We start from the raw sequence: 27,448 nt of genomic DNA on the forward strand, positions 1-27,448 counted from the left end.
CCACCGATTTCAATGAATACTTAAAATTGGCTTTCAGAATCAACATTAGATCCAATCTCGTTTATATAAGATCACTAATGTCTGCATGAAGCTCTGCAAGTTTTGCATTGTAGTATTTTGTATTTGGTCGTCTAATACTCAACAGGCATGTGTCGGTGTTTCGTACAATTGAAATTTAAAAACTGCGTTCGAAATACTTCACGCGGCCCATTGGTTGATTTTCGATGTTGTCTTCGTTAGGCCAATGAAATAACTGAATTGATGTGCTGACCCCGCCTCCAATAAGTAAACCGGAAATTAATGCTTACCTTTTTACAAAGTTAAACAGATCGGAAAGCGAGGAAATCAAAAGAAGGTGCAAAGAATCCGACTGAAAAGACAGTTTATTTATTTGTTTTTATAAAGTATATTGTCAATAAGAGAGGAGGAAAATCAGCAGGAGGGGAAAGAAGACCAGTGATGAGGTACGACGAATTACTAACATTCAACAAGTAGCCGAAAGATTAGATGATTCGCGACTACTTTTTAAGCAATCGATGTGCGTGAAAAAGAACTTTTAATTAGGATGACTTTTATACTGTGTGTAGGTGTGTGCGATGTTCATTTTACGACACAACGTTTTGATGATCAAGAACGCCCGCTCCGTAATTTATTAGCAACAACTTGTTAGCTATTAACCACACTACAACAGCGGTCTCATTTTCTTCCTCGTCCCCTTAGTTTCACGTTCGACATAAACCGAGCGTTACAGCGCCGTCTGCTGGTAGTCTGAATACATATCAAAACATGTGCGTGTGTTATGCACAGACAAATCAATATAAATGGACTAAGCTAATTTCTAGTGTTTTTTAGTTTTCTGTAAAAACAATGTATACATATTGTTTAAATTTATAGCTATACATTTCTCAACAGTAGGACCAATATTGGTTTATCACATTTTATCTTTTTGTTTAACTGTTTCAGCATGCTTTAAAATATTGTTGCAGCAAATAAAACACTTAAAAATGAACACCATCTCTCTCTCTCCGTTAAAATTGTGAGAAGTGTTTTTTGTGTTTCTCCATGCCCCCCACTTGACCTAGGTGGGGCCACCATGGCTGTTTTTTTATTCCAGTCATTTGTTCATTAATGATAATGATACCCAATGAGATAAAGCTGATTCCACAATGTGAACAAGTCGAAATGTGCAATCCATGCGATGTATTTCATCAGTGTGGCTCAACCTTCTTCTGGCTCAGCTGCTCTTCAAGCAATGGAACGTGAATTTGCACCATCTCACATGATGCAACCTCCAGCCTGGATGCAACCAGCCCCTCCGTTCCTCCTTTTTATGCAACAAGAAAGTAGATTTGCAATTTGCCAAGCCGTCACGATACCTCCTGGTGGTTGTTGTGCTTGCATGCAATTTGCAAGCGGTCCTAGTCACCAGTGGCGTGGCTAAAAGTGAAGAAGGAGTCAAGTCAAGTGAGGTGAAAAAGAGGAGTGGTGGAGAAAAACAAGCTTTGCATTCTGCGCCCTCCTGTGGACAACGTCAAGAAATACACAACCCGTAATACTAGCTCCAATAGTTCACTCTAAAAGTGAACAATATAGTAGTCCTAAAACCTCCCGGAAATACAGAAATTGAGGGATTTTTTTAAACCCATTTCATTTGGCCAATTGGTTAATTTGGGTAAGAAAAGGTTTAGCTGGCAACTTAGAAACATAAATCTAATTGGATTGTAATATTGCAAATTTCTTGAGGCAAGGCTGTAAAAGAAACACACAGATGAAAAAAATACCATGATTTACAATCATGCTTTATTTTCAATTTCATATAAAAGTCTCATCGAAGAGTCGTCGCCGCTCCCTTTTGTTTTCAAGTTGACTCCACTTTCGTAATGTCTCTTAAATATCTGGTTTTCCTTTATTAAGTTTGTGATTCCAAACCAAAACTTCCATTGATTGTCAACACAAAAAAAAAAAATCTAGTATAGCACCAGTACAATAAAACTGTACTTTGGCTTGCTCAAATACTGTTCTCAAACCGGGAATAAAGGGATCCTAGCAAGAAAGTGAAGGGCCGACCGTACTTTTCACACACCACGGGTCCAATATATTAAGGAACCTTAAATAAAGCACGACAAAACAAAGTGTCGAGACGCAAAAAAAAAAATGCAGCCGCACGTGAAAAGTTCCCAAAAAAGTGATTGGGCGAGGCTGCGTTTTAGCAGTTCTGAGGTCCATCCGCCGCCAGGAGGAAAATGAAGATGGAGTAAAGGCGTTTTTTTTCCCCAAAAGGAGGATCCGACATTTGTCAGAGGAACAAGCCGAGATTGAAAGAGGAAACCTGATCGTTTGAGAGCTCGGACGGAAATGTTCACGGCACCCCGGCTCGTTTCGGGGCTACCGATCTCGTGCCGCCTTCTCGTCATCATCCTCCTCCTCGTCTTCGTCTCGCAAGATGTGAATGGAGGAGCCCAGTAGTCTTTGGACCTCCGGAACGCAGCGCACCAAATCCACCATCCCTTCTTCTCCCTCTTCTTGGTCCTCGCCGAGGGAGTCCAGGGACGAGCCCACCTGACTGAGTAGAACCTGCCGGCCCAGCTCGGCTTGGGACAGGCTGGCCAGCTCCAAGTGAGGGTGGCGGGCACGGAAGAGTCGGGCTGACATCTTTAGACGTCCCAGTACGTCCGATAGAAGGAACCAGTTGCAGAAACTGTGGCGGGAGGAACAAAAACAACGTTCAGAAAGATGAAGAATGAGATCTTTTATAGCAGGATTTTTGTTTTGTACGCTATAAAAAGTTTGATACACGTTAAATGCTATGTTGACAAATAAACTAAACCAATGGACTTGTCAGTCAATTGCAATTGCCCCAAGAAGTATGCACTTGTGGTTAATTTGTAGTTGTGATGATCCTCTGCATAGAAAAGATCAGAACTCACCCTTGCGTCACAGACACCTGCACGTGGTAGCAGGGAAGGAGGGGTTCCGAGGAGAACTCGAAAACCAGGCCATCCTTGTTGGAATCTCCGCCCTCCGCCAACTCCTGGCTCTGTTCCGACAGTAGAAAGTCCCAGCAGGGCTCCTCGCCCGTCGTTTCTGCAGAAGAGAAGAGGCCCAAGACTGCTTGATAGTGCACTTTTAGTCAAAACCCATATTAAAATCTCATTAGAGTTAAGTCGAAGTGCTCGTAAAAGCAACGCCTAAAATAATTGCCCACGCTCGCAAGTCCACACGACTTTTATGTGACTCCATTTGGACTGCCGAGCTTGCTTCATTCTTCCAAAAAGACAAGATGTATTGCAAGTGCGGTAATCCCTCGGATGGCGTGGTTAATGTCGACCAGACATGGCCACAATATTGGAAAAGTAGGGTTGGTCCTATAACTTTCTCAGCTAATAATTAGCGCGACTCTTCAAACGAGTCTCAACTCGTCCTCCTCTCTCCGACGCATTTGCGGGCTGCCAAAACGTGGCCTCAGTCTCGTTTTCTGAAGTGGGGAGGACTTACCGAACAAGGAACTGCTGTAAAAGTCCCAATGCAAAGTGGGATCCAGCTCATTGCGTCCTTCCAGATCGGTGAAATACTCTAAAAAAACAAATCACCATTCCAGCTTAAGTGGTACATCTTTTGTTATTTGATAGAAATGTACATGTATGGATTGTGCTTACCTGTGAGGAAGGTCTTCATGGTGGCACTTTGCGCCAGTTTGACTGGCGTGTGTCCCGAGTAGGTGGCCAGTGTGGGGTCGGCACCGTGGTTGAGGAGCAGCCAAACGATGGGGAGGTTGTCGCTAGCCACTGCGTCGTGAAGTGGCCTATTGGCAACCAAAGCAACATTAAAACAAATAATGCACAACAAATAATATAGGATAAAACTCAGTGTCATTTTTCATGGAGTCTCCTGCTACTTGCTTTTCTAATTTTGTCCACTGGAGGGTGCAAAGTCACAAAGACGAGCACCCAAACAACAAACATTCTAATACAGGCCCACTATTTTGACCTTTCAAGGAATGACATTTGAAAATATGAATTGTTTATAGTTCTCGCTCTGCCCAACAGGTTCCCGAACCCTGGCCTACCGTGTGCCATCCTGAGCGCTACAGTTGACGTCGGCGCCGTGTTTCAGCAACATCTGGACAATCTGAGTCCAGCCTCGAGAGGACGCCTCGTGGAGGGCGGTGTAGCCCGCGTTGTCCCGCCGATTCACCTCCCCGGTATCCTTTTCCAGACAGTACTGTACCACCTCCTGATAAAAACAAAGCAGAAAAATGTCCATCAATTGTCCACCCAAAGGTAGGATAAAAGTGCGCCTTATAGTCCGGAAAATCCGGCTTTGAAATGCATTACCTGATAACCCAAACGGGCAGCGCGTTGAAGCAACGTCTCCCCCGCGTTTTTGTTGACGATCAAGCGCCGCACCTCGGGGGGGATGGGCCTCTTGGGGGGGGACTCGGGGCTGCCGTTTCTCAACGCCGCCGAGCTCTTTTTGCCAGACGGCGGCGGGCTTTTGGAGGGGGGCGGGGGGCCGCCGCCGCCGCCGTTCTCCGCGCCGACGTCCTCGCTGGGAGCCGCGGGGGTGCCGCGTTTGCCCGAGTTGCCGCGCTTGCTCTTTGTCTGCGATGGCGGAATAGAACAGCGGTCGAGTCAAATGTGATGCCGTGGGGGCGGGAACCTTTCATTCAATCTGGATAGTGTACAAGGCTACCTTTTAGCTAAAAATGGGACATCAAAATAGACTGTTTCTAAAGGGGAAATCATGATGTCGTTAATTTTTTGCACGTTCACGTCTTCCTTAAAGATGATGACAATATTTTTATCGAAAAAATGCAGCAAGCATTGGTGTGAGGGGGCACCCTGGCCAGAGGAAGAGCAGACTGTATTTTTTAAACGCAATATATGCCATTGCTGGCGCTAGACGTCCAATCCATTTTGAATTTTACCAGCAATAAACTCATTTGGAATTTAAATTTGGATTAGAATTCTATCATTTTTAATGGGAGCGAAAGAGCGGACGTCCGTTCATTCAACCTAACAAAGGAAAACAAAAAATTACAAGCATTGAGCCAGGGGGAGGCGCTGTTGTCTTGTATAGATAGTACGATATTTAATTTAATTTTTAAATTTTCCCTACAACAAAGAAGAGACTATTCTTTCTAATATAGGTCATATTTTGAGCAGTCTGCTCTTCTTTGTAGATAAATTGCAAAAGAGAACAAGCCAATTCCTTTTTTTTTTTTTTTTTTTTTTTTTGCAAGCAGGGGTCAGGAACGTCGTCTATTATTGATGTCAATTTATTGCACGCCTGGCCAATATGGCCTTGTAGAAAAATACAGCCAATCTCTTGCCACACCCACAAAAATAATGCAAGAAAATCCAGAATATAGATGATAACAAAAATACATTTTTGCCAGTCTGACCTGTATTTTAAGTTTTTTCATAAATGTCTTAACTCTTTGGCTGCCATTGACAAGGATGAATTGGACGTCTACTGAAATTAAAAAAAGAAAAGCGGCTCACCTTTAGCTCGTCGTTGTCGCACAGATGTTTGCTTTTAAACTTCCTCTTTCCGGACGGTTTGTCGTGGGACTCGGGCGACGCGCCGCCGGCCTGGTAGCGCGCCGAGCCCGAGCGGGTGAAAGATGAGGGTCTCCGCGGCGGGGTCCCCGGACTGGAAGCCGCGGGGCTGGGGCATTGAGCCGTCTGAGAATCTGTAATCATCAAATGTCATAAAAACATTTAAGAAAGGGGCAAAAAACGCAATCCATGCATTACAAGTGTTAACACAGATCAGATTGGCACTTCCTCAAAATATATTAAAAAACTGGATTTTCAGGACGTCCCCATCAATGTTTTTGTTGCCAGGTTTAGTCAGAGTAGAGCACGTCACATACCCGCGGCGATCCCGCTGTCGGACTCGTCAAGGTGGTCCCCCTCGTCCAGTTTGTCCTTGTCGGTGACGTACTCCCCCGTCTGGTACTTTGGGTTGCGGCAGTGGCGCCGCCTCTTAAGCGCCGGGGCGTCCTCCGCCTCGCCCTTGTCTCGGACGTCCCGCTCCGACCAGCGTTTGGAGCGAGGCCTCCCCCTGGGCCGACGGGGCGGCGTCCGCGGAGGCGAGGCGGCCGGCGGCGGCGGGGGAGGAGGGGGCGAGGGCGTGGCGAAGCCCCACAGGTCCGATCTGGCGTCGTCCGTACGTCGCCGTCCTCTCCGTAATCTCGGGAAGGAGCTTTCTTTGGCGGCCGATTTGAAGGCACGGCTCTCTTCGCGCTCGGGACCGCCGCCATCTGTAAAGGATTAAACGTTATTTTCCCGCCAGGTGCCGCTGACACGACATCCGAATCATTGGGATTTTTTATTTTTTGGACATAAAATTCAAAAGGTCCAAAGATCTAAAAATAAACGGTACCGGTTTTGTGGTGCGCTTCCACGTCTTTCCCGGCGTGCTCCGTACTCGGCGAGGAAAGTTGTTGCTCCAATTCGGATGTTTTGTGTTTTTTCTGTGGGAGGAGCCAGAAGACAGGTTAGAAACATAACGGTGGGAGGGTGTATCTTGGCCAGAGGAAGAACAAACTCAAATTTAGAGAAAAAAATCTATAGGTCACCTTTTTGGGGGAGGACACTTTGGTGGGCGTGGACTCTTTGTCCTTTGTCTTCTTTGCCGAGGACTTCTCCTTGGAAGCTTTCTTGGGACTGACTTTCTTGACTTTTTTGGTGGGCCACTCCTCTTTGGTTAGGCTGCTTTTCTTCTCCTCCCCCCGATCCGGGGATCGGCCCGAGAGAATGGACGCCACTAAACCCCCCAGGTTTTCGTCACGGTGACCCCGAGACTCTCGTCTGTCTTTTTTGGGGATCTCGCCCTCTAAAACCTGGGCTAGCTTGCTCTCCAGCCTGTTGCCATTGGTGGACGCGTTGCTTCTGAGGCTGTGAGACTGTCCAAAGATCTTGGAGAAGCCGTGTTTCTCTTCTCCCCGATAGCTTTTCGCTTCGGGGATTTCGTCCAAGGTCTCGTCCGACTTGGACTTTTCCGTCCTTTTCCCGGAGGAGTTCAAACCCTCCTGAATGGAGACTCCGGTCCAATTTTCCGTGGAGTGGAAGGCCGGGACTTGGTATCGCGAGGCCCGTTTGGACGGGACGTCTTTGAGAAGAGTCAAGCCGTTGTCCTTTCTGGACGCCACCGTCTCCACTTCTCGCCGCTTGGCGAGCGGAGACGCTTTGTCCCACGAATGTTCCGAGGGTGCGGGAGGACTGGCCAACTTGGGGCTTTCCGCGCTTTCCTTGGCCATCGGGGGAGCCGGAGCGATTTTGCGAAGAGCCGAGGAAGCTTGGAGCCCGGGATAGTTGGACTTTGGCCACGCCGGGTGGGCACCCGCCACTTTGCCCGCCTTAGCATTGGCATTGGGGGTGCCGGAGAGGGCCGACATCAAGGCTCCTTTGGGGGGGCTGTTCTTGGGGATGGGGCTTTTAACCGGCTTCAGCGAGGGGGGCCTTTTCCCTTGGTTGACTTGGTTTCCCTGGTTACCTTGGTCTCCCTGATCCACGATGGAGATGAACTCTTGCTTGGCGAAACTCTGGAACTCGTCCGCAAAAGTCCCTTTCCCATCCTTGCCCCGCAGCGTGGAGGCCAATATGGGACTGGCCACGCCCACATATGTGCCGGGAATATTTTTGACGGGCTCCTGCGGAGCGCCCTTGCTCCAAGCCGGCTTCAGTTCCGAGCCTTTCTGAATGGGACTTCGGATCTTTTGATGCGACCCGTTTCTCTGGGTGTTGGGTAAAAACGGGTATTGCTCGGCGGCGCCGTAAGCGGCCGAATGAGTCCTCTTTGAGTCGGAAAAGTCCATTTTCTTGGACTCGGCGGCAGCGGGCGGGGGTTCGCCGGCGCACTTGGGCCGCTTGGATTTGGCGGACAAATCCAGCGGAACGTCTCTCTGCTCCGCGGAACGTGCCGCCCGCTGCTCTTCCGTTTTCAGAGCGTCGATGGCGATCTTGTCCAGACCCAGACTCTTCTCCACGTGGTTCAGGAGTCTGCTCTGAGAGGCGATGGTGGCAAGCGCCGACCCGCAGCAGATAGCGGCGGTGGGCGACAATGTGTAGCGGGTGGGCGCCGTCGACTTTAGCAAGGGGAGCGCCGCGGTCGGCGACTTGCGCTCCCCGGACGATTTGGCGTTCTTGCCGGATGAGTGGTTGGCTTTAATCTTACCGGATTTTTTCTCCGACGCCGCCATCCGGTTTACGGGGAAGGGGTAGTGATAGGTCCGCACCAGCGGCGTCCCCGCCGCGCCTGAGCTTTGCGCTTCCATGTCCTTGGGGAAGGGGCTGGCGCCGGTGGCGGCGCCGTCTCTCAGAGCGGCGATCTGCTCAAGCGCCGGCGGGAGAGTGACTTTGCAGAGGGGGGAGGAGGAGAAATCGGCGGAGGGGAGGAAGGCAACTGGCCGGGCTGGTTTGAACAAGGAGCACTGGAAACCAGCTGGAGCAGATGGCGATTTCTTGCCGCGAGTGGGTTGGGCCGAGTCTTCCCGGCGGGGGACGGCGCCGTCGGCCTGGGGTTTAGCCGCCTCTCCCGCTCTCTTGTCGGCGACCACGTCGGACGTGGCGTCGTCGTCCAGCTGCCACGGCGGGGAAGCCTCCGGTCCGCGCTTGTAATTCCCGGCGTCCGGGCAGGCCCGCGCCGTCTTGCAGTCGGCGGTGGGAGCGGTCTCGTTTTGCCGAGCCAGGGTGACGTCGCCCCGGAATTCCAGGGGCAGCGTCTGGGGAGGGTTCCCCACCATGCTGGCGGAGCTTTTGTTCGGAGCGCCGATGTCTCTGCTCACCGTGCCGCCATCCCCTACATTCATTAGTGAAGAATCCACCTAATTCGGAGACGGGTGGAGACCGTTAGAGACGGCCGGAGGCGGGATTCAAAAGGGTGGGCATACCTGCATAGGTGTTTCTTTAACACGACATGCCTCGATGGGTCGCCGAGGCAGTCCGTTGGGAGTTTTTCTTTCAAAGGCAAAAGATAGGCTGCAAGGAGAAAGATATTTTGTGAGTGTCCGTATATTTTGTAAAGCCGGGTGGAGACACTTTCATTAGGTGCATGAACATATGTCAAATTGGGGTTATATTCGTTATCGATATATTGGGTTTTTTTTTAATGTCAATGTTTAATAAGGTAACCATGTGCAAATGTTCATTTTTCACTAGATGCAGTGGCTCCCATCATTTTGACAAAATATAAGCTTTTACACCAAATAGTAAGTATAACCCAGCTGTATTTATTAACAGAAATGTTGCATTGATATCTTCTCATCTGCGAGGAAGACAAAAGTTTTGGGACAGGTTGTCTGCGATAGCATCTCTATCCTAGTTAATTTCCTCACTGGTGTTTCGATCATTGTCATATACGTCCATATTATGAGTGATCACCACCATCCCAAATATAAACATCCTAGTAATGAGTCTATCTGCTATTTTAGGACCCAATTATTCAAGAGAAAAACCAGTCCTTCCAGTTCCAACGTTTTAGACATCTACTAGAGATGCTTTTCCATTTAAAGAGCTCATTGTTATCTGACCACACTGTGAGATCATGATGATCGCTAGCCTCGTATCGAATCGGGAGGGAACCCAGAGGTTCCCAGCCCTATTCTCTCTCTCGCTCCCGAGGAGCAGCACTTGCACATGCAGTTTATTGTGCATGCTGCGCGCAGCTTCTCATCCCACTTTCCTTCGCCTTTCAGCGTCCAGCACGAACGACGAAAGATAGGATAGACCCCCCGCCCCATCCCACCCCACCCCGACCACGCTATAAACAAAATCGTAATCCTGCAAACATCCGAAACAAGTCTGACGTCGGGGACGACGACAACAAGCCCGGGATGGCGGTAGCCAAACGGGCTTGCTTGTTCTTGTTCGTGAGTCCGTCTGAGTCCCCCGTTCACTTCCTCCAAAACAGCTCATCTCGAACAACAACAGCACGTGAACAAAAGCGACATCCCAAAAACTCATCGGTAACACAAAACGCTTCTTTTGCACATAATCAAAGCCACGGGAGGACAGAGGCTGAAGGAGGGGGGTGGAATATAAGATAAAGTCAGCCACGGGGGTGGGCGACTCAAGTTAATGCGCAAGCAAGCTTGTGTTCCGGAGCGGTCACCACTGTCACGGAGGAAAGAGGAGGAGAAGCGGGGGAGACTGAGACGGAGCCCGCCCGAGAACTCCGCTCGTTCGCTCGGCGGAGGACCGACTCGGCGATCGAGGGGAGGAGGGCAACGGCAGCGATCCCGACCCCCCGCCGACCGATCGACCGGCTCGCAACGAAAAGCGGTACTCGCTTCTCTTGCCGTTATTTCCCCCCTCTCAGTCAGCCGACCTAGCATGAGGCGTCGGGTGTCCCGTCCTCTCGAGGCACTTGCGAGGCTTCCGTACGCGGACCCCTCTCCACCTTATTTCCCACCCCCTTCCGAGCGATCACATAAAAGATGTCCAATGACACGGGGCGATCCGGCCCGGCTCACCCGGATGGTACGTGAACGTCGCACGGTGGCGGAGGCGCCAGCTTCGGCGGCGGCGGACGTCTCGATCGGTTCCGCGGCTGCCTCCTCTCCGGCCTCTTGCGGTCGGTCCGCGGCTGCTCACTAATCTCGACGCTTTTCGCTTCTCAAAGTCCGGGGAAGGGGGAGGGGGCGGGAAGGGTGAGCGTAGGGGAGGGGGGGCGGGGGACGTCAAGACTGTCCGTTCCGTATCTCCAGTCTGGTGGGAGCGAGAGAGAGCGAGCGACATGGGGGGGTGCGCGGAGGACGCCTATGGGAAATGTAGTGCGGGGCTATCCACGCCCAGGATTAAGCACCGGAGAAGCGGGGAGGGTGGAGGACTACGGGGCCCGGCATGCACAGCGCCATCACAGCCGCTTCGGGAGGCACGAGGGGGGATCGCGATCACAGCTTCACTAACGGTGGTGGTGGCGGTGGCGATGGCGGTGCCAGTGGAGTGGCCCGATAAAAGTCAGGAGGGAGGGCCAAGGAGGGGAGACCTTCGTCTCTCATAAACTGTCACTTTGAAGACAGAGGATTAGACAGGAAGGCGTAGGGGGGGAAGAGAGGTTCGGGGTCGTTGCTGAAGATGAGGAAGCAAGTGGAGGGAGGAAGGAAAGGAGGCAGGCAACGTGTTCATGGAGCTCTTCCACTGTCATCCAACTCAAAGTGCTTCTTTTTACACTCTGCTCTGTATTTCGAGATAACTTTACAAAACTTTGTTGTATGCAAATTTGGAAATGTGCACAAAATCATACTATTGAGGGCGATGAGTAGTGATTGCAGCTCCTTTGGATATATATTGTGATATTTTGCATCCCAATAAGTCATCAATGTGCCGGTCAATTTCAATTCCGATTCTAGTCTTAGCCCGTTTTAGCAAGCCGTCCAAAAATTGAATAAAAATATGACTACCACACAATATTATAGTACAGTGTATGCGATAATTCATGTAGAAACACTCAAGAAAGCCAAGCAATTTCTTATGTCTTCCCCACAGACGAGTAGAATATCTCAGTATACAACATTTCCAATAAATACAGCAGCACTATAACATCAACTCATTCTCACAAAGTTTGCAGGGGTTGCTGGAGCTGATTCCAAATGACTTTGTGCACCTGTATTATTGCCATAAAAAAACGTGTCTTTCTTAACTCATTGCCTACCAGTGATCATGTTACCTGTCCGGTTCAAGTAAACTGGGAGGACTGCCTTTGACTTACAGGAAAGGCGAGTATGAATCATTTATTTGCCTTCACCCAGTTACAATGAATTGGACGTCTATCACTGTCAATGGCAGACAACTTGTCCCTCTAAAAAAAAAATAACTCAGTATATGAGTCATTAGTCCTCTTCCTCCATAATCACATTTTGTCCCGGTGGTTAAGCAGTCCTTGCTGTAATTAGGCTACTTAATATAGAAAAGGCCTGCTGGATCTGCTTCTTTTCCGACTTTTCACACTTTATCAACACTTGTGCTAGGCAGAGACAAGTGACAGACACACGAGGGGGTGATAGAGTTATGGGTCAAATTATGGCCGGAGATTAGTCGTATTGAGCAAAAAAAAGTAGATATAGATGTTCAATTTTTCAATTTAACAGCCATTTGTTTACAAAAATGTGCCAATAATAGTGTTACTATACCATTTTCGAGAAATGTGGCCCATGAATAGCCTGTGAGAAGACCAAGTTTTGGACCGATTGTCCATGATGTAAAAAAAAAAAAATCTTATATTTGTCTCTAACACTTGCATCATGGATCATCATATATTCACTTCCTAACCCACAAATGGATAACTGTTATCTCGCCATATTGTAAGATCCTTTGGCAAATCGTATATCGGGGTCTCCCCCACCCAAGATCTCCCGGAGTTTTACCTCCGGGGTGGCGACTAGCACCACAGCAGTCCGGAGCGAAACAATTTGGCCGCGTGGATGATCGGATCGTATCGGATCGGCATGTGGCAGCCTCTCTCTCGCCCAGTAATGGCTGCGCACAGGCAGGCGGCCACATCGCCGACAGAATGCCCGACGTCAACACGGCCACTCGATCTTTTCGAATCAAAACACAAAAGAGCAGAGGACATGTGTGCGTGTATGCGTGTATACGTGTGTATCGAGACGGCTATGTACTACTCGGAGCCATCGCGGAACAGGAGCTCCGCCGAGGGACCGGCGACCGGCCAGACTCTTCCCCGAGAGTCAGCGCCCTCTCCGGGGCTCGAGCGACCTCCAAGGACGACGTCGGAAGTGCAAAATACAGTCCGATCGTTCAACCTTGTGGTGTTTGTTGGTCGCGTGGGGGCCTGTCTGCGCGTGCGTGCGCGTGTGCGTGTGTGAGCGTGTTTTGGGGACAAGACACTCGTCTTCAAAGTGGACACCCCCCTTCTTCGTATCCCTTCTCGGGAGACTATTTTAGGCCGCCATGGCGCGACTCAACGAGGATGTCCCGTCTAAGTTCACCTGAAGGGGGGCAACCGAGCGGGTATCCATTTTGGCTCAAGTCATTAATTACATCAGGCAAGACGAGGGTTGACGTCCTTCTTTGCCGGCCTTCGTAATTATCATCGCGAACGAAAAGCTCGGTACCTGAACGCATCACTTCTCAGGTAGTTTTGGGCAAGCCCCAGCGACGTCAAAGCCCGACCCTTTACGTCGCCTTCGCGGACACACACACCGTGTCATCTCAACTTGTGTGCGTGTGTACGTGTGTGCGTGCGTGTGTCATGTGCATGTGTATGTGCGCGTGTGTGGGAACCCTCACACACACAATGCCGCGGGATAGCAGCGAGAAGATAACCCGGGAGGGGGGAACGACAACGACAATGAAAACACATCCAGGTCAAAGTTTGCCAGAGTTTGGACTCGTCCGCAATCTCCCGGCGTAATGTGCGCCCCCTACCCAGCCCGTAACGCCTTTGTTATTAGCAATCGCACGCTATATTGCGCCGTCTTTTCTTACCTTGGCGCTCCGAGCTGTGTGCAGCCGCAAAGGCTGCGTGTGCACACGGTGCAACAAGCGAGCCGTCGTCCGCCGTGTGTGAGAGAGCGAGAGATACGGAGAGAGAGGAGGACGGTGGGGGGGAGTGGCTTCCGAGCCGGTGGTCTCGCCGGCTCCGCTCCTCCGCCGAGGATAAATGAAGGGGCTGTTGCGAAAAGAGAAATGTTTTTGTTGTTGTTGCTTGCTTGTCCTCGCGATCTTCGCTTATTGCCCGAGCTTTGGGTCTGCAGCAGCTGGAGATGAAAATCGCGCACCCTGGGTCCTAGCGCCGGGTCCAAGACCTACAGGTGAACTGAACCGACCAAAGGAAGCTGAACGAGCGTCAATTCGGATGTTCGAGGGAGGGCTAATCCTGTCACGGGCCTGCATACATTGTTTATCTGATGTAAAGTCCTCATGCAATCAGGGGTGGGACTGGGAACCTCTGGGTACTTTCCGATACCATTTGTAGTACGAGCCTCGTCGTAACGACTCTCGCAATATGGCCAAATGACAGTTATCCATACACCGTGCTGGAAATCATCGACCGATACGCCATTCGAAGAGGAAAAACTCACGGGAAAACACCATGTTTATTTTTGTCAACATCACGGACAATCTGTCAAAAACTTTTGTTTTCTTCACAGGTCTTGGGGTACTTTCCGATTCCGTTGGCGGTCCAAGCTTCACCCTAAGCCGTGGACAATCTGTCAAAAACAATCACCTTCCTCATAAACCTGTCAGATTCTTTTATTGCAACAGTTCTGGAAAAAACAATTATGTGAAGCTACATTATAGTCAATTTCTCATAAGCAAATGAGTGTCTGTCTTAACTGGAAGAACTGACTTGTTTACACTACATTTCCAGACAAATCAATGCAAATTTGATCATTTTTTTATCAGCACACTAGCAAAATGAGTGGGAGTCAACTGTAAATATAAATCTTATCTCCCAGTCAATTCAGGAACAATAGCATCTGTTTGAACTGATCGAACAGCACTTAACATCTGGGGGGTGCCTTGCTTAAAATATATAGTTTATAAATCACTCTCGACTGTGGGGTGGGTATTGGTTTCTATGCACGCTAGCTCGGGACATCTTGGCAATCTGTTAAAGTGGCTTAACCCTGCTGACCAAATCGGGCCTCCCGTTCGTCGAACGAAGGCTCAGATTTGAATCACATGGGTAAAGACTTAACCAGTAGCAAGTGAGAGTGCACAGTACGTTGGGATACAACCTAGAGAGCAATCCAATCTTTGGTCAAATGTCTCGAGACGCTTTGAGTTCTCGTTCAAATGGACGTGTATTACTATCATGGGACGAAATGCCCTGAAATCAACCACAAATATTAAAGAAAATGTCTATAAAGTGACCAAAATGAACCAATTGGCCCCCATTCACAACAATATACAGCCAATTTGATTAAAATCAGAAAACTCTGTAAATGATCATATTTCACTGCCATTGAGTGCTAGATGTCCAATTCTTTCTGACAAGGAGGGGCGAATGAATGGATATTTTGCAGTGGTGGGTTGTGCATTTCTCACTTGAATTCTCAATAGGAATTTAGCACAAAAGACAGTGTATCCAAACGTAAATGCATATTCTTGTTCAACAGTATAAAAAGAAAACAAGCATAGCTGAATTATCATTTTCTTTTGATAATGGAGAAAACATCGAATCCTATAATGATAAATGATCATACAATTAATTCATGTGTTAAACTATTGTATATTTAGGAGCGCAAATGTTCTATTTGTGGCAGTTGCGGGGCGACGATACAAGCACTTGCCATCATTATTGGCCGACACACCGGAAATGACATGTATGGTTCCCCTGATAGTTCCTGGTGCGGCAGTCATTTTCTTCCCCACGAAAATGGCGAATCCCGCAGCCGCCGCCGCCGCAGCAGCCGCTGCAGCTGCTGCTGCTGCAAATCGGGACCCGGCAGTCGATCGATCCTTGCGATCGGTGTTTGGTAAGTGTCCTTTCTCAATGTTTTTGTTTTTAGATGCTCTACTTTGCATATCATTGCGACCATCAAAGATTAATCTCGGCTAAGCAGCTAACACAGGCAATCGGCGCGTCTTAACTGTTCTCACAAAACCAGTACGATCAGATCGTTTTTATTAAAACATGTCACGTGTAGTCAAAGTAATTTCACTGATGTTCATATTACAGTGGGTAATATTCCTTACGAAGCAAGCGAAGAACAGTTAAAAGATATCTTCTCAGAAGTTGGACTTGTTGTCAGCTTTAGGTGAGTATTGTTCATTCATTCCCCTTCCTCATAATCACAATTTATTATACGATCGTGTCATTGATTTCATTCTAACAGTAAAATTAACTGAAATCAGAATGTATTTATTTGTATTCGATCTCGTAGTTAGACATACGAGTTTTGGAAGTTAGGAATGTGTTTCGTACTCAAAATTGGACCCAAAAAAAACATGATCGGTGGGCGTGGCGGGTTCTGCTTTCAGGTTGGTATATGACAGAGAGACAGGAAAACCCAAAGGATATGGCTTCTGTGAATATCAAGACCAGGAGACGGCGCTCAGTGCCATGCGCAACCTCAACGGCAGAGAGTTCAATGGGCGTGCGCTGCGTGTTGACAATGCGGCCAGTGAGAAAAACAAGGAAGAGCTCAAAAGTAAGTCACCATAACTGCCACACACTTTGCACACTTTTTGCTGAATGGATCCAACTGTATGGGAGCAGGTCTGGGAACTGGAGCGCCAATCATTGAGTCCCCCTTTGGGGAAAACGTGATGCCAGAGGAGGCTCCGGAATCCATCAGCCGGGCTGTGGCCAGCCTACCGCCCGAACAGATGTTTGAGCTCATGAAACAGATGAAGGTATGTTCCTTCTTCCATCTTCTCAAAACCAATTTCTAAAACAAAACAAAATATAAAAATATAAATGCATTTCCAAAAAATGGACATAAGCTTTCGGTCCGAAAATGACATTCATTCAACATTTTCCTTGTGTAGTTGTGCGTTCAGAACAGTCCCCAAGAGGCAAGAAACATGCTCCTGCAGAACCCTCAGCTGGCCTATGCTCTTCTGCAAGCCCAGGTGGTCATGCGCATCGTGGATCCGGAGATTGCACTGGTAAGAGGCTCCTCCCTCCTCCAAGTCGTATGCTTGCGTGTAGTTCCTAATCCATGTGCTCCTCGGCAGAAAATGCTCCACCGCCAAACCGCTCCCCAGCCGCTGATCTCAAGCGGGCAAGGCTCAGGAGGCCCGCCGGTCAATCCCCCGCAGGCCATGTCCAACATGGCGGCTCCTCAGCAGCAGCCTGTGGTAGGTAGAACACTGAGCATACCTCCTCTCTTTCTAGAATGGTTTAATGGGAATATTTTTGGAATAAAGGAGTCAAATGTCCTGCGATGGGATTATTCTGCATAGCAATGTTAAGAAAAAAAAATGTTGTCGGGGACTAATAATATAGAAATTGTGGCATTCATTCATCTAAAATTTGACAATTTGATATTTAGTATTGCAATGACATGAAATAATTTGAATTCACATTTGTTTTGGTCAGGCCGGCATGCACGTCAACGGCGCCCCTCCCATGATGCAGCCTCCAAACATGGGCGTTGCACCCGGACCAGGACCGGCCCCGGGACCCGGTGGCCCGCCAGGTAATCCAGACAAATCGTGTCACATGTCACCCTTAGCGAATGCGTGTCACTTATTCCCTCAAATTGGTCCAATTTCATCTTCCCTGCTAAACCGGTCCTTTCCAGTATATTCATGTCATCATTCATTCTTGTCTATAATCTGTTAAAATAGTTTGGGATTATAATTTCGGTTTTCTACCAGATAAGAAGCGATCTTTTTTTCGTGAGGGTTTCCACTTTTGGCCAGTTCATTCTCATCATACCTTTTTTGCATGTCATTCCACGGGGTGTCCGCGAGACGGCGACAAAGCCACACAATACGAACAATGCCTCTGTTCCACTACTATCTCCTTGTTGAGCAAGTAGAATCTATCCCATCCCACGTCCCCTCTGCCCACTTCCCCAATGCTTTCGCAGTGTCGCTTTGCTCTCTTGAGTCTTGTCTCCTTTTCCACTTTTGTTAACGCTGGCTCAGGAAACCTTCAGCATTCCCCCACGGGATCGTCTGGGCAAGCTGCTATCGACCGGATGCAAGGTATTACCTACCGCCCCCGGTCTCAGTAGGTCGAGAGTGGAGGATGCCCAAAAGGGCAAACGGGCCAAGCACTTTGCCCATCTTTGCTTGCATGTCCCATAAAAAGCATCCAACTTGGAGTTTGGCCAACATTGTCGCTCAAGGGCTGCACTTTATTTTTAACATTAGTCATAGTAGTAGTATACTTTCTGGGAAAGATGATTAAACCGAGCAGACCATGTTTTTGTCCGTCCTGAGCTATAAGCTAGCATGTGAAGCCATTAGCGGGGCTTGTTTTCAAAGTAGTAGGCACACTAAAACAATTATGAGTGTGACATCAAAAATCTAGGTGCGGTTGATGGAATTTAGGACATGAAATGTCACAGAGAGAGACACTAAAGTTTAAGTGATGGAAAAGGATCAAGCGCACCATTTGAATTTGGGGTCAACCCCTGTTTTGAGGATCAGGTTTGATCGTTGACATTGGGGGAAAATTATTCTCTGATTGGCTCAGGCTAAAAAAAATATGTAAATATCTGAAATTCAACATGGCATGTGGGCTATGTTCTTTTTAAGACGACTAACAATGAGGCCTGGCAACTTGTTGCTTCCCTTATCATGTGTTGTTTTATGTTATGTTGCGACACAAAGCTGCACGCAGAGCTTTTTTTCCGACCCTATTATTTGCTCCCGCCATGTTAAGTAAGTCATGCATATTTTAACACATGCTGTTATTGCACTACCCTGCCTAAAAAAAGCCCCAGACTTTGTTTTCTTACAGCACATTGCCCTTAATGACTTAAAATGATTCTAAATTGCTGTTGACTTTGTATTGGCTAATCAATGTTTCCAAACACGCCTCACCTTTGCTGTGGAATCAGAAAGAAGTCCATTCACGGTTTTAAAAAAAGCCTTTTTAGCCTCTTGTTATCACCTTACGGGGGTTTCCCCGTTGCTGTTTCCTCAAACAGCTGAGGAATGAAAGCCCTTATCACATTTCCGCGTGTGTTGCAATGACATCATTACGGTTCATTTTTTTTTTAGGAGCGGGCGGCATCCCACCCAGAGGTCTGCTGGGCGACGGGCCCAACGACCCGCGAGGCGGCCTGATGCCGGTCACGGGAGAAACCATTGACCCCAAGTGAGTATGAAGTCTTGTGGCAAGTTTCCAATGGTTGACTTGCTTCCATTTTGACCGTTTTAACGTTTGACCAATTTGTTTTAGCCGAGGCTACATGGTGGCGCCTCCGCCGCACGCCGCCCCGCCGGTTCACATGGGCCCGATGGGAGGTGGGCCGCCCCCGGACATGCGAGGATCGCCCATGGACATGAGGGGCCCGCCAATGGGCGAAGCGCGAAACATGATGGGTGACCCCAGGGGGCCCCCTATGATAGAGCAGCGCGGACCCCCGATGGAATCCAGAGGTCATTTGGGATTTTACTTAAGTGGATTGACACTGGGTTAAAATTGACATCATCTCAGATAAATTATATCATTTTTTTGACAAAAGCATTTAAAAATACCATGCTATATTGCCTCACAGGTCGTGACCCCCGAGCATTGGACACACGTGGCCCGGTGGCCGGCCAGAGGGTTCCTATGGTAGCCGGGATGCAGGGCCCCCCCATACCTCACAACATGGGCCCCAATCCTCCCATGGCGCCACGGCCGGTAATCGTCCGCTTCTTTTCTCGCCGTCTTTCAGTCCAAGTGGTTTCAGCATGTGGCCTTTTCCTCCGCAGGGACCCGGCATGCCGGGAGTTCCTCCTGCGGGCGGCAGCGGCGGCTTCAGCCCGGGCCAGAACCAAGTTTCCACACAAGACCAGGAGAAGGTACCAGTGGATGAGAATTTTCATCCCCAATTGGTATCCGACTGTCATCGTCCTCGAATCCAACACTTGTTCTTGTTCTTTCTTTGTAGGCCGCCCTGATCATGCAGGTTCTTCAGCTGACCCCAGACCAGATCGCCATGTTGCCCCCCGAACAGCGCCAGAGCATCCTCATCCTCAAAGAGCAGATTCAGAAAACGGCCGGCACGCCCTGACTCGGCCACGACGGATTCCAGCGGGCAGGTACGTGAATGATGGGGATTCAAACTAGTTTAGTGAATGCTAGTTAATAACGACAACATTCAGAAAAAATAATATACATACTTGTTATTTTAGGACTTGCAGTCTGGCCGTCACCATCATTTTGCATCATTGTATAGAGAACTTTTTGTTTTGTTTTTGATTTTGCAAAATGTGTGTACCCCAGCATCAAGTTTTTTTTCCTCCATTGACATTCCCTTCAATTAAAGTCATGAAAGGTAAGCTTTTTCTTTGCTTCATTCTTTATTCAAATGCAATGTAAAGACAAGATGACACACAAAGGTGCTTGTATTCTTCATATAAAAAGGTCCAGTTGGATCATTAACTACGGGCTAGCTCACTCTTTTTGACCACTAGACATCCTTCTGTCTCCTAACACTTTGGATAAAGATAATAGCACTCCCAAGATATACTTTTATGGCAAGCAAAAGGGGATTATTACTTTGAAACAGCTCATTTTGAAGGGGTTCTTCATATTTACAAAAGTTTATTTACATAGTCTGCATGCATCGGAAAGCAAATATGATAAGAATACGTGTGTGTGTGTATTTGTATGTGTGTGTGTATTTAAGTGTGTATTTAAGAATTGTGTGTGTGTGTTTAAGAATGTGTGTTAGTGTGTATTTAATTGTGTGTGTATGTATCTGAGTGTGTGTATAAAAGTATGTATGTAAGAATGTGTGTGCATGTATATTTTGAGTTAATATAGATTTAAATCATGAATAAGGCTGTACATTTAGAATAAACTGGGCCAATGACTCAAATTCATTATACCAAATCCAATTAACCTCCATTAAGAATGCATGGTGATTAGAAGTAGTCAACATTGCCCATAATTTAGTGCTGCATGCAAATCCATTGTTGGCAGTGCTAGGAGGGGAGGGGGGAAAGGCATTTGACAGGCGGGGGGGAAAAAGTCCCCGTTTTGTCATGAAAAGTTTTGAGCGTGTGCACGTTCCTCCCGTGCACGTCCTCCTCGGTCTCAGGTAACGATGAGCAACATTCCTCAACAGGTCCAAACGTAGAAAAATGCCGTGGTTGTTCCCTCCAGCTCAGAAATTTTCCTTGTTGAAGTAGAACCTGGTCTTGCGTGGATCCACGTCCGAATACTTGACACATTTCTTGAATAAGACCTCGGCCAAAGCCAACGGGCCGCACAGGAATGTCCCCACCACCGCCCTGGAAAGGTAAAACGTGACATTATAGGGAACTGCTTTTGATTTTTATCTCGTCATCTCGGGGTGGTCTTACGAGGGGTTTTCCTTGCGGACTTGCTCAAACTCCTTGTCCCAGTTGGGCCTTCCGTAGTGGGTTTTCTGTCGGAGGCCGGTGACCACGTCGGTCTCCTGGTCAAAGTGCACCATGGCGTGATTGGCCTACAGGAAAAATGGGAGTTCGTGTGGAGAGGCCATTTTTAGGCACTGAAAACTATAGAGGACCAAATCCAGTTGGTCTACTTTTGCAGACACTTTTCCAAAGGAAGCAACCACTGGTTTATATGTTGCTGATCCTCACATGACACAAAAAATATATGTATTTTTTAAATGGGTGCCATTTTGCAACATACATGACTCTGATCCCATCCAGTGAGAAATAGTTTGTAGGTGAGGAAATCTCCAATGCCCCTCTCCTCCATCTCCCTCTCTTGAACTTGCAAGAGATCAGCGAACCACTCAAATGCGTTGGTCTCTCGACACAACCAGTAGAAGTAAATCTGCAAACAAAAGATTTAATGACAGTCAGTCAAGGTGTGTTTTCCAGTGCACATTCCCTCCCTCACATGGCATCATTGGAAATGCGCACATGGAACAAAACTGACTCAACCGGAACACAACAACATTATTTCTTTTTTTAAATGTTGAAATGGAATGTCAAAGTCATGTGTAGTGTGACATTTGCAGACATCCAGAAAAAGCATGAGGACATTCTTGGTCTCTATCAAACTGGATCCCATATTCACCACACACACACAGGACTTCCTCATTTTTACTTTTTACAAAAGGTAGAGTGTCCACTTATCATACAAAAGTTGCACAAAACAATTAATACTACTGGTTACTTTTGGGAGCCTGTGGTCCAGTGAATAAGTCATTGGCCTCCCACCTCTGTGGACCTGGGTTCAAATCCTGGTTTGCTCTGCTTACCTAACTTTTCCCACTGAAAGGTACCATAAAGTACTAAGTATGATCTGGGAGTGAAAAGTGGAAAAACAACAAATACTACAATCTCATCCTGTAGAGTGGTGGCCCAATGGATAAGTCATCAGTCTTCCACTTCTTAGGTCTTGGGTTCAAATCCAAGTGTTTGCAAAGATTTTCCCAATATTATTGAGGGTAAATGAAAGAGACAAAAGTACAAGTACTACCATTCTCTCTCACCGGGTGGTGGCCCAGTGGTTAAGTCATCAGTCTTTCACCTCTGTGGTCCTGGGTTCAAATCCCAGTGCATGCAAAGATTTTCCCAATATTATTCAGTTAAAAGAATAAGTTCTAAGTATATAAGTGTTTAACTGAATAAGTATTAAGTGGTGGATGAAGCATTTTGTGGGAAAAATGACTAAGTGTTTTACCCCATTTCCTTGGATAAAACGTTTCAACACCCATGTATAAGTGGGGCACGAGTTGGTGTAGTGGGTTGCACACTCGCCTTTGCACCTTTGAGAGAACGTGAGTTCGCTTCCCGGTGTCGGCGGTTCACTGACCAAGCAAGCGGTCGAGGGTCGGCCGAAGGCCGACCCGAGAACGCCTTTCGCACATACAGGTCCATCAAGTGTCTTCCGAACTGCCGAAGGCAGTTCGGAATATAACCTTTTGCTGAAAAGTATGACTAAGTGTTTGATAAAAATTAAAAAGTTTTTCTTTTTTTTTCTTCTTCTTCTTATTCCATTTTCCAGACCACTTGGTTCGGTGATCAGCCAAAGGGCGACAGCGGGAAGCGAACCCAGGTCTCCCACACGGGAGTCCAGTGCACTAACCTCTGCACCAACCAAGTGACTACACTTTCCTTAGTAATCATTTGAGTGTCTTTCCAAGAAGTCCTCAGAAATAACTAAGTGAAAAAGTGTCCCAACCGGGATTTGAACCCACGCCTCCCAGACAGGAGACAGGTGAGTTAACCACTAGGCCACGAATTGGCTACACTTTCCCTGGTCATCATATGAAGATCTTGATTACAAATACACAGAAAATATTTACTTGGAATGTGGGAGCACCACATGGAAGAACACCAAGAAAAGTCTAAAGTTTTTTTTGAGCAAATAGAACTTTACATGAGCTTTTTCTCCTTGGTAACATAAGAGCTTACAGCACCAGGTAGTCCATCCAAATACTAACCAGGCCCAACCCTGCTTAACCTCAGGAATCTTCCAGGGTACTTTGCCACAAGGCCAACTAGGACATGAGATCTATTATGGTGGCACATATAAATTGGAGAAAAAACAAACTTTCACTTGTTTAAGTGTCCATTTTTCATTGAGTTTGGCCCACAAATATACTATTTTTCATCCCATCAGTTTTCAAATAAGATTCCAAAGGAATGAAAGCGTGCAATTACTTTTAGAGGCCATTCAAGTGAAGAATGCCAGGAGACAAGCGGTGACATTTAAGCCTCAGTAAACCAGTTCTCCACAAACTATGCACGTGGTAATTTTCCAGCTAAGAAAATAGAGCGCTCGACAAAGCCGCCACAATGGGCGTTGTTCCGCACGACGGCACCGGGTTGCGTCGCGGCGCCTCCTTACCTTTCGCGTGCGCAGGATGGGGTTGGATTCCTTGAATTTGTACCAGATGGATTTGAGGATGGAGGCGAATGGCGTCACGCCGATTCCGGCGCCCACCAGCATGGCCACCTCGTAGTCGAACACATCCTCGCTGGCCGTGCCGAAGGGCCCGTCCACGCCCATTCTGATTGGGACAAAAAAGATGGCGATGTTGTTAGTGTGTGCGGCATGGGATGTCAAAGTGGCGGTACGGGGGCCAAATCTGGCCCGCCGAATCATTTTGTGTGGCCCGGGAAAGTAAACCATGAGTGCTGACTTTTTGTTTTAAGATCAAATTAAAATGGATAGTATAGATATATTTAAATTTCCAGATTTTCCCTCTTTTAAATCCATAATTGTCCTTTTTTAATCATTTTTTTTCTGTCTTTAGTTCAAAAATCATTTTGTCAAATCTAAAAATAGATCAAAAAAGCTAAATTTAGTTTTAGATCTATAAAAAACTGATTTTTCAGTGCTTTTAATACAATTCTTTTAATTCCTTTACAAAAAAATAATCTAAATATTAGTATATCTAGTATATATATTAGTATGTCTGAAACCCTTGCAATAATGTGAGGGTGTGCGGTGGTTTTGGGCAAATGTACTGACTTGGGTCCCTGAGCGCCTTCGGGCAGCTGCTGCATGATGCTGATGAGCTTCTCCGTCCAGTCTCCGGCCGAGCGGATGTGCACGCTGAAGAAGTCCTCTTCGGGGGCCGAGGTCATGGTGAACGGGTGCCACTCTAGCTGAGAGATGGCCGGGCAGTTGAGGAAGACGTACTGGCCCACCTCCATCTTGAAACCGCTCTTGACCAGCTGCAACTCCAGCACCTTGGAGGGATGCATCACGATCTGAGGGCGAAAAAAAGGAGATAATTGAAGGAAGGGTTGTTTTTTTTTGTGTCCCGGATGGACGGCGACCGCTCACCTTTCGGAAATGGACCGCTTGCAAGTAGCGGACTAGACGCAGCAGGCGCTCGCACAGGTACAGGATCATCGGGGCGATTACCCACATCCAGGTCTGGAATAAGAATGGACATGATTGGTTAGCGCTTGTGGGACGAGTAGGGATATCCAAGTCATTTTTTGGTCGTAGTTTCCATTTTATCCCGATTTCCAACTAAGTTGACAGCTTTTCCAATCATTTTTGGACATTAAAATGAGTATAAATCTTCTCTTTGAGCCTTTTTATAGCAAATATTCTCTTGTAGTGTTTTGTCTTTTTACTTTAGATTTATTTATAGATTTATATGTATTTATAAAAAAAGAGGGCAAATATTCAATCTTTTGCATAAGATTAAATATTAAGAGTAAATATTACATTTTTAAAAATCAGTTTGTTTACAAAGAAATTTTAAAGGGTAAGGAGGAAAAAATGTAGATATAATATCTAGATATCTAAAACAAATGGAAGAAAAGAAGTGGATCAAAAGCCTTAAATATTCAACTTGTTATATTCTAATTTTATTTGAGTTTTATTCATTATAAATAAAATATTTTTGAGTAGGCATTTGAGAAACTGACCTGTGGAAAGCCCCCCGCGAATTGTGGGACGGGGCACTCGGGAATCCTCCCCCACTCGGCGCTGCGGTCCTTACAGATGGTGAAGTTGTGCGGCGGCTCGTCGCTCTGGCTCCTCACGATGCGTCTGAAAAGAAGGGTGAGGGTTGGCGATGGCGATGGGCGGTAACCCGACGGCGACCTCTTACCCGGCTCCGTGAATGACCAGCCCGGCGAAGAAGATGATGAAGAAGTGGTGCGTGTACCAGAAGACCTCAAAGTAGCTGCGGCGGATGACCTCCATGGAGGAGGTGATGATGAGGATGAGGGCCAGCGTGATGATGATCCCCGTGATGCCCGCGATGCTGGTGAACACCAAGTAAGTGGGAGCTTGCTGGGGATCCTGACAAAAACACACCACAAAACTTCATATCCCGCTGCAAACTATCAAGAGTATAAATGTATATTACATTTCATGATTTTCCCCCTTTGAAATCAATCATTGTCATTTTTTAAACAATTTTTTCTGTGTTTCTAGTTCAAAAATCAATTTGTAAAATCCAAATGTATATAAAAAAAACTCAAATAAACATTCTTTTAGATCTATAAAAAAATGAATATTCTTGGCTTTTAAACCAGTTCTCTTAATCCGTTTATTTAAAAAAAATCTAAATATTATATGTAAAATGTCCCACATCAAATCAAGTTGACGTTAAAGTGGCCATTCAACGTATTATAATGTGAGATTCATAATATGGCGACTGACCAGAGAGCTTTTACTGATGGGATTGAGGTAGGTGGTGTTGTCCGTGTCCTCCAGATCGGAGAGCGCCGTGCTGAGGGCGTCGTAATCGCCTTGCCTGCTGTTGTTGTACCACTCCAAGTTCAGGAGATGAGCGATCACGTGAACGGCTGGCACAAAAACAAACAAACTAAATTTACATTTGATAATGTATCCATCTGCTTCAAATCAATTTTTAAGAAGGTGGGAACAAATTCATTTGTATGGAGTTCATTTCTATGGTAAACGTTGATTTGAGATGCGAGTTGATAAGTTCGACATACGAGTTTGGTTAAGCTCGTATCTCAAGGTATGACGTCACAACACTCTACGGTTTGTTCAATTATGACATTTCCAGATAAGGGAAAAAGTACTGTTTCTTATCTGCCGTTTGCAGTGTAAAAAGATAGTCAATTCAACAAATTGTCAGGTCATCTGGAGTTAAGAAAAAAAAAAGTGTCGTTACGCCCAGCTTGTCCACAATCTGCCAATTCACGCGATACGTTTCCCCGATACGTAGCACGAAGCAGATAAGAAGACAAACCTGATGAACAATCGGCCTTCCGCAATCGCAGCTCAATTCCCGTAACCACAAGTGGGTTAACTTTAAGCTCATCTTATCACTAAATTGGAGTTTTTGTTGATGTTTTTTTTTTTTATTATCTGACCTGTCATCAAGGCAATCATGTAGGCCACCAGTTTGTGGAATTCCAGATTTTTGTCCAGCTGCTTCCTCAAACTGCGACTGCAACACTGAAAATGGACAAAAAAAATGAGACACCATTAAAATCACTTGATTGAATGAGCATTTTTTTAATGATACATATACTATAAACATGCAATAGTGATGAATTTGTGCTCAAAATTAACAAATAAGGTCTTAAGTGCCCCGCAAAAGTTTTTGGAATCACCAAAATAGCAACAGCTTTTGCTCCAATTAAAAACTGGAATTAATCAAAAACTTGAATTTGTTGTCAATAACTGAGTGCGTGAAAGGGTCAAATGTCTTAAATGTCAAATTTTGCATTGGCTGTCCACTGTAAAAAGTTACCTAAAAAACAATACGTACCACAAGGGAGCCACGGATGAGAGACAGAAGATTCCGACACACGGGGAGAAGGATGAGCATGCAGTTGAAGTTGAGGACGGCCGCGGGGGCTCGGGCCCAAGCCAGAGCTGACTGAAACCACAATAAAAACCCACAATCAACTTCCATTTTCCACCCACTTTTCTCCTCGATCAACTCACCCCTAAAAGATGTCGCGTGTAGAAAAACTGGTCCCCCAAGTCGTAGAAGAGGTAAAACCAGACAAATAGAAAAACATTGATGCCCATCCACACCACCTGCAAATAAAACACAAAAGCGGATCAGGACCCGCCTTTTTCCTACGGAGAATTAAGTTTGTTTCATACCAGGGTGAAGCAGGTCACCCCGTTGTTGATAATCCAGTTGGCCATGTTGGATGAAGGAAGACCTGCGGTGAAATCGCGGAGCAGGCGCGACGTCTCGCCGCTTTTAATGGCCGCATTCTCCTCCTACTGGGTGCGTGTCATCTGACCTACAAGGAAGTTACATCCCCACACACACACACACACACACACACACTCGACAACATTGAAATATGGCATTGAGGAAACGGTAGAATTCCCTCACGGAGTCGAAGGACGGCATTCCGACCTGTCAGGAAGTCAGATGGAGAGAAAT

General features: G+C 47.0%; 3 protein-coding genes across 5 annotated transcripts; 1 reads left to right on the forward strand and 2 right to left on the reverse strand.

Annotated features, from left to right (window-relative positions):
• Nucleotides 1-300: 300 nt before the first annotated feature.
• Nucleotides 301-19,928, forward strand: cstf2 (cleavage stimulation factor, 3' pre-RNA, subunit 2). 2 transcript variants are annotated; one of them, XM_077732327.1, is made up of 17 exons: nt 301-464; nt 4,047-4,201; nt 11,665-11,725; nt 15,242-15,454; nt 15,658-15,736; nt 15,960-16,129; nt 16,198-16,334; nt 16,470-16,589; nt 16,659-16,781; nt 17,023-17,122; nt 17,577-17,636; nt 18,660-18,756; nt 18,841-19,040; nt 19,160-19,287; nt 19,359-19,448; nt 19,538-19,688; nt 19,782-19,928. In XM_077732327.1, the coding sequence occupies exons 4-16, from the start codon at nt 15,295-15,297 to the stop codon at nt 19,658-19,660; spliced, it is 1,587 nt and encodes a 528-aa protein (XP_077588453.1). In that variant the 5' UTR covers nt 301-464; nt 4,047-4,201; nt 11,665-11,725; nt 15,242-15,294; the 3' UTR covers nt 19,661-19,688; nt 19,782-19,928. The 2 variants fall into 2 exon arrangements, with proteins under 2 accessions (XP_077588453.1, XP_077588452.1); XM_077732326.1 differs by lacking the exons at nt 301-464; nt 4,047-4,201; nt 11,665-11,725; nt 17,577-17,636 and having other exon boundaries at nt 15,273-15,454.
• On the reverse strand, nt 1,884-13,775 carry bcorl1 (BCL6 corepressor-like 1). 2 transcript variants are annotated; one of them, XM_077732324.1, is made up of 12 exons: nt 13,458-13,775; nt 8,900-8,987; nt 6,587-8,833; nt 6,391-6,481; nt 5,879-6,268; nt 5,505-5,695; nt 4,335-4,601; nt 4,067-4,233; nt 3,657-3,802; nt 3,496-3,573; nt 2,928-3,084; nt 1,884-2,698 (listed from the first exon to the last, which is right to left on the reverse strand). In XM_077732324.1, the coding sequence occupies exons 2-12, from the start codon at nt 8,903-8,905 to the stop codon at nt 2,386-2,388; spliced, it is 4,053 nt and encodes a 1,350-aa protein (XP_077588450.1). In that variant the 5' UTR covers nt 8,906-8,987; nt 13,458-13,775; the 3' UTR covers nt 1,884-2,385. The 2 variants fall into 2 exon arrangements, with proteins under 2 accessions (XP_077588450.1, XP_077588449.1); XM_077732323.1 differs by lacking the exon at nt 13,458-13,775 and adding an exon at nt 10,481-10,647.
• A 2-nt stretch (nt 19,929-19,930) lies between the features above and the next one.
• nox1 (NADPH oxidase 1) lies at nt 19,931-27,303 on the reverse strand. Its single transcript, XM_077732328.1, has 13 exons — nt 27,157-27,303; nt 26,992-27,087; nt 26,813-26,923; nt 26,412-26,496; nt 25,729-25,874; nt 25,172-25,365; nt 24,987-25,110; nt 24,391-24,483; nt 24,073-24,314; nt 23,446-23,608; nt 21,274-21,420; nt 20,958-21,082; nt 19,931-20,885 (listed from the first exon to the last, which is right to left on the reverse strand). The coding sequence occupies exons 1-13, from the start codon at nt 27,199-27,201 to the stop codon at nt 20,759-20,761; spliced, it is 1,698 nt and encodes a 565-aa protein (XP_077588454.1). The 5' UTR covers nt 27,202-27,303; the 3' UTR covers nt 19,931-20,758.
• Between the last annotated feature and the right edge of the window lie 145 nt (nt 27,304-27,448).

Source organism: Stigmatopora nigra, chromosome 14, assembly GCF_051989575.1.
Source record: "Stigmatopora nigra isolate UIUO_SnigA chromosome 14, RoL_Snig_1.1, whole genome shotgun sequence".
NCBI lineage: Eukaryota > Metazoa > Chordata > Actinopteri > Syngnathiformes > Syngnathidae > Stigmatopora > Stigmatopora nigra.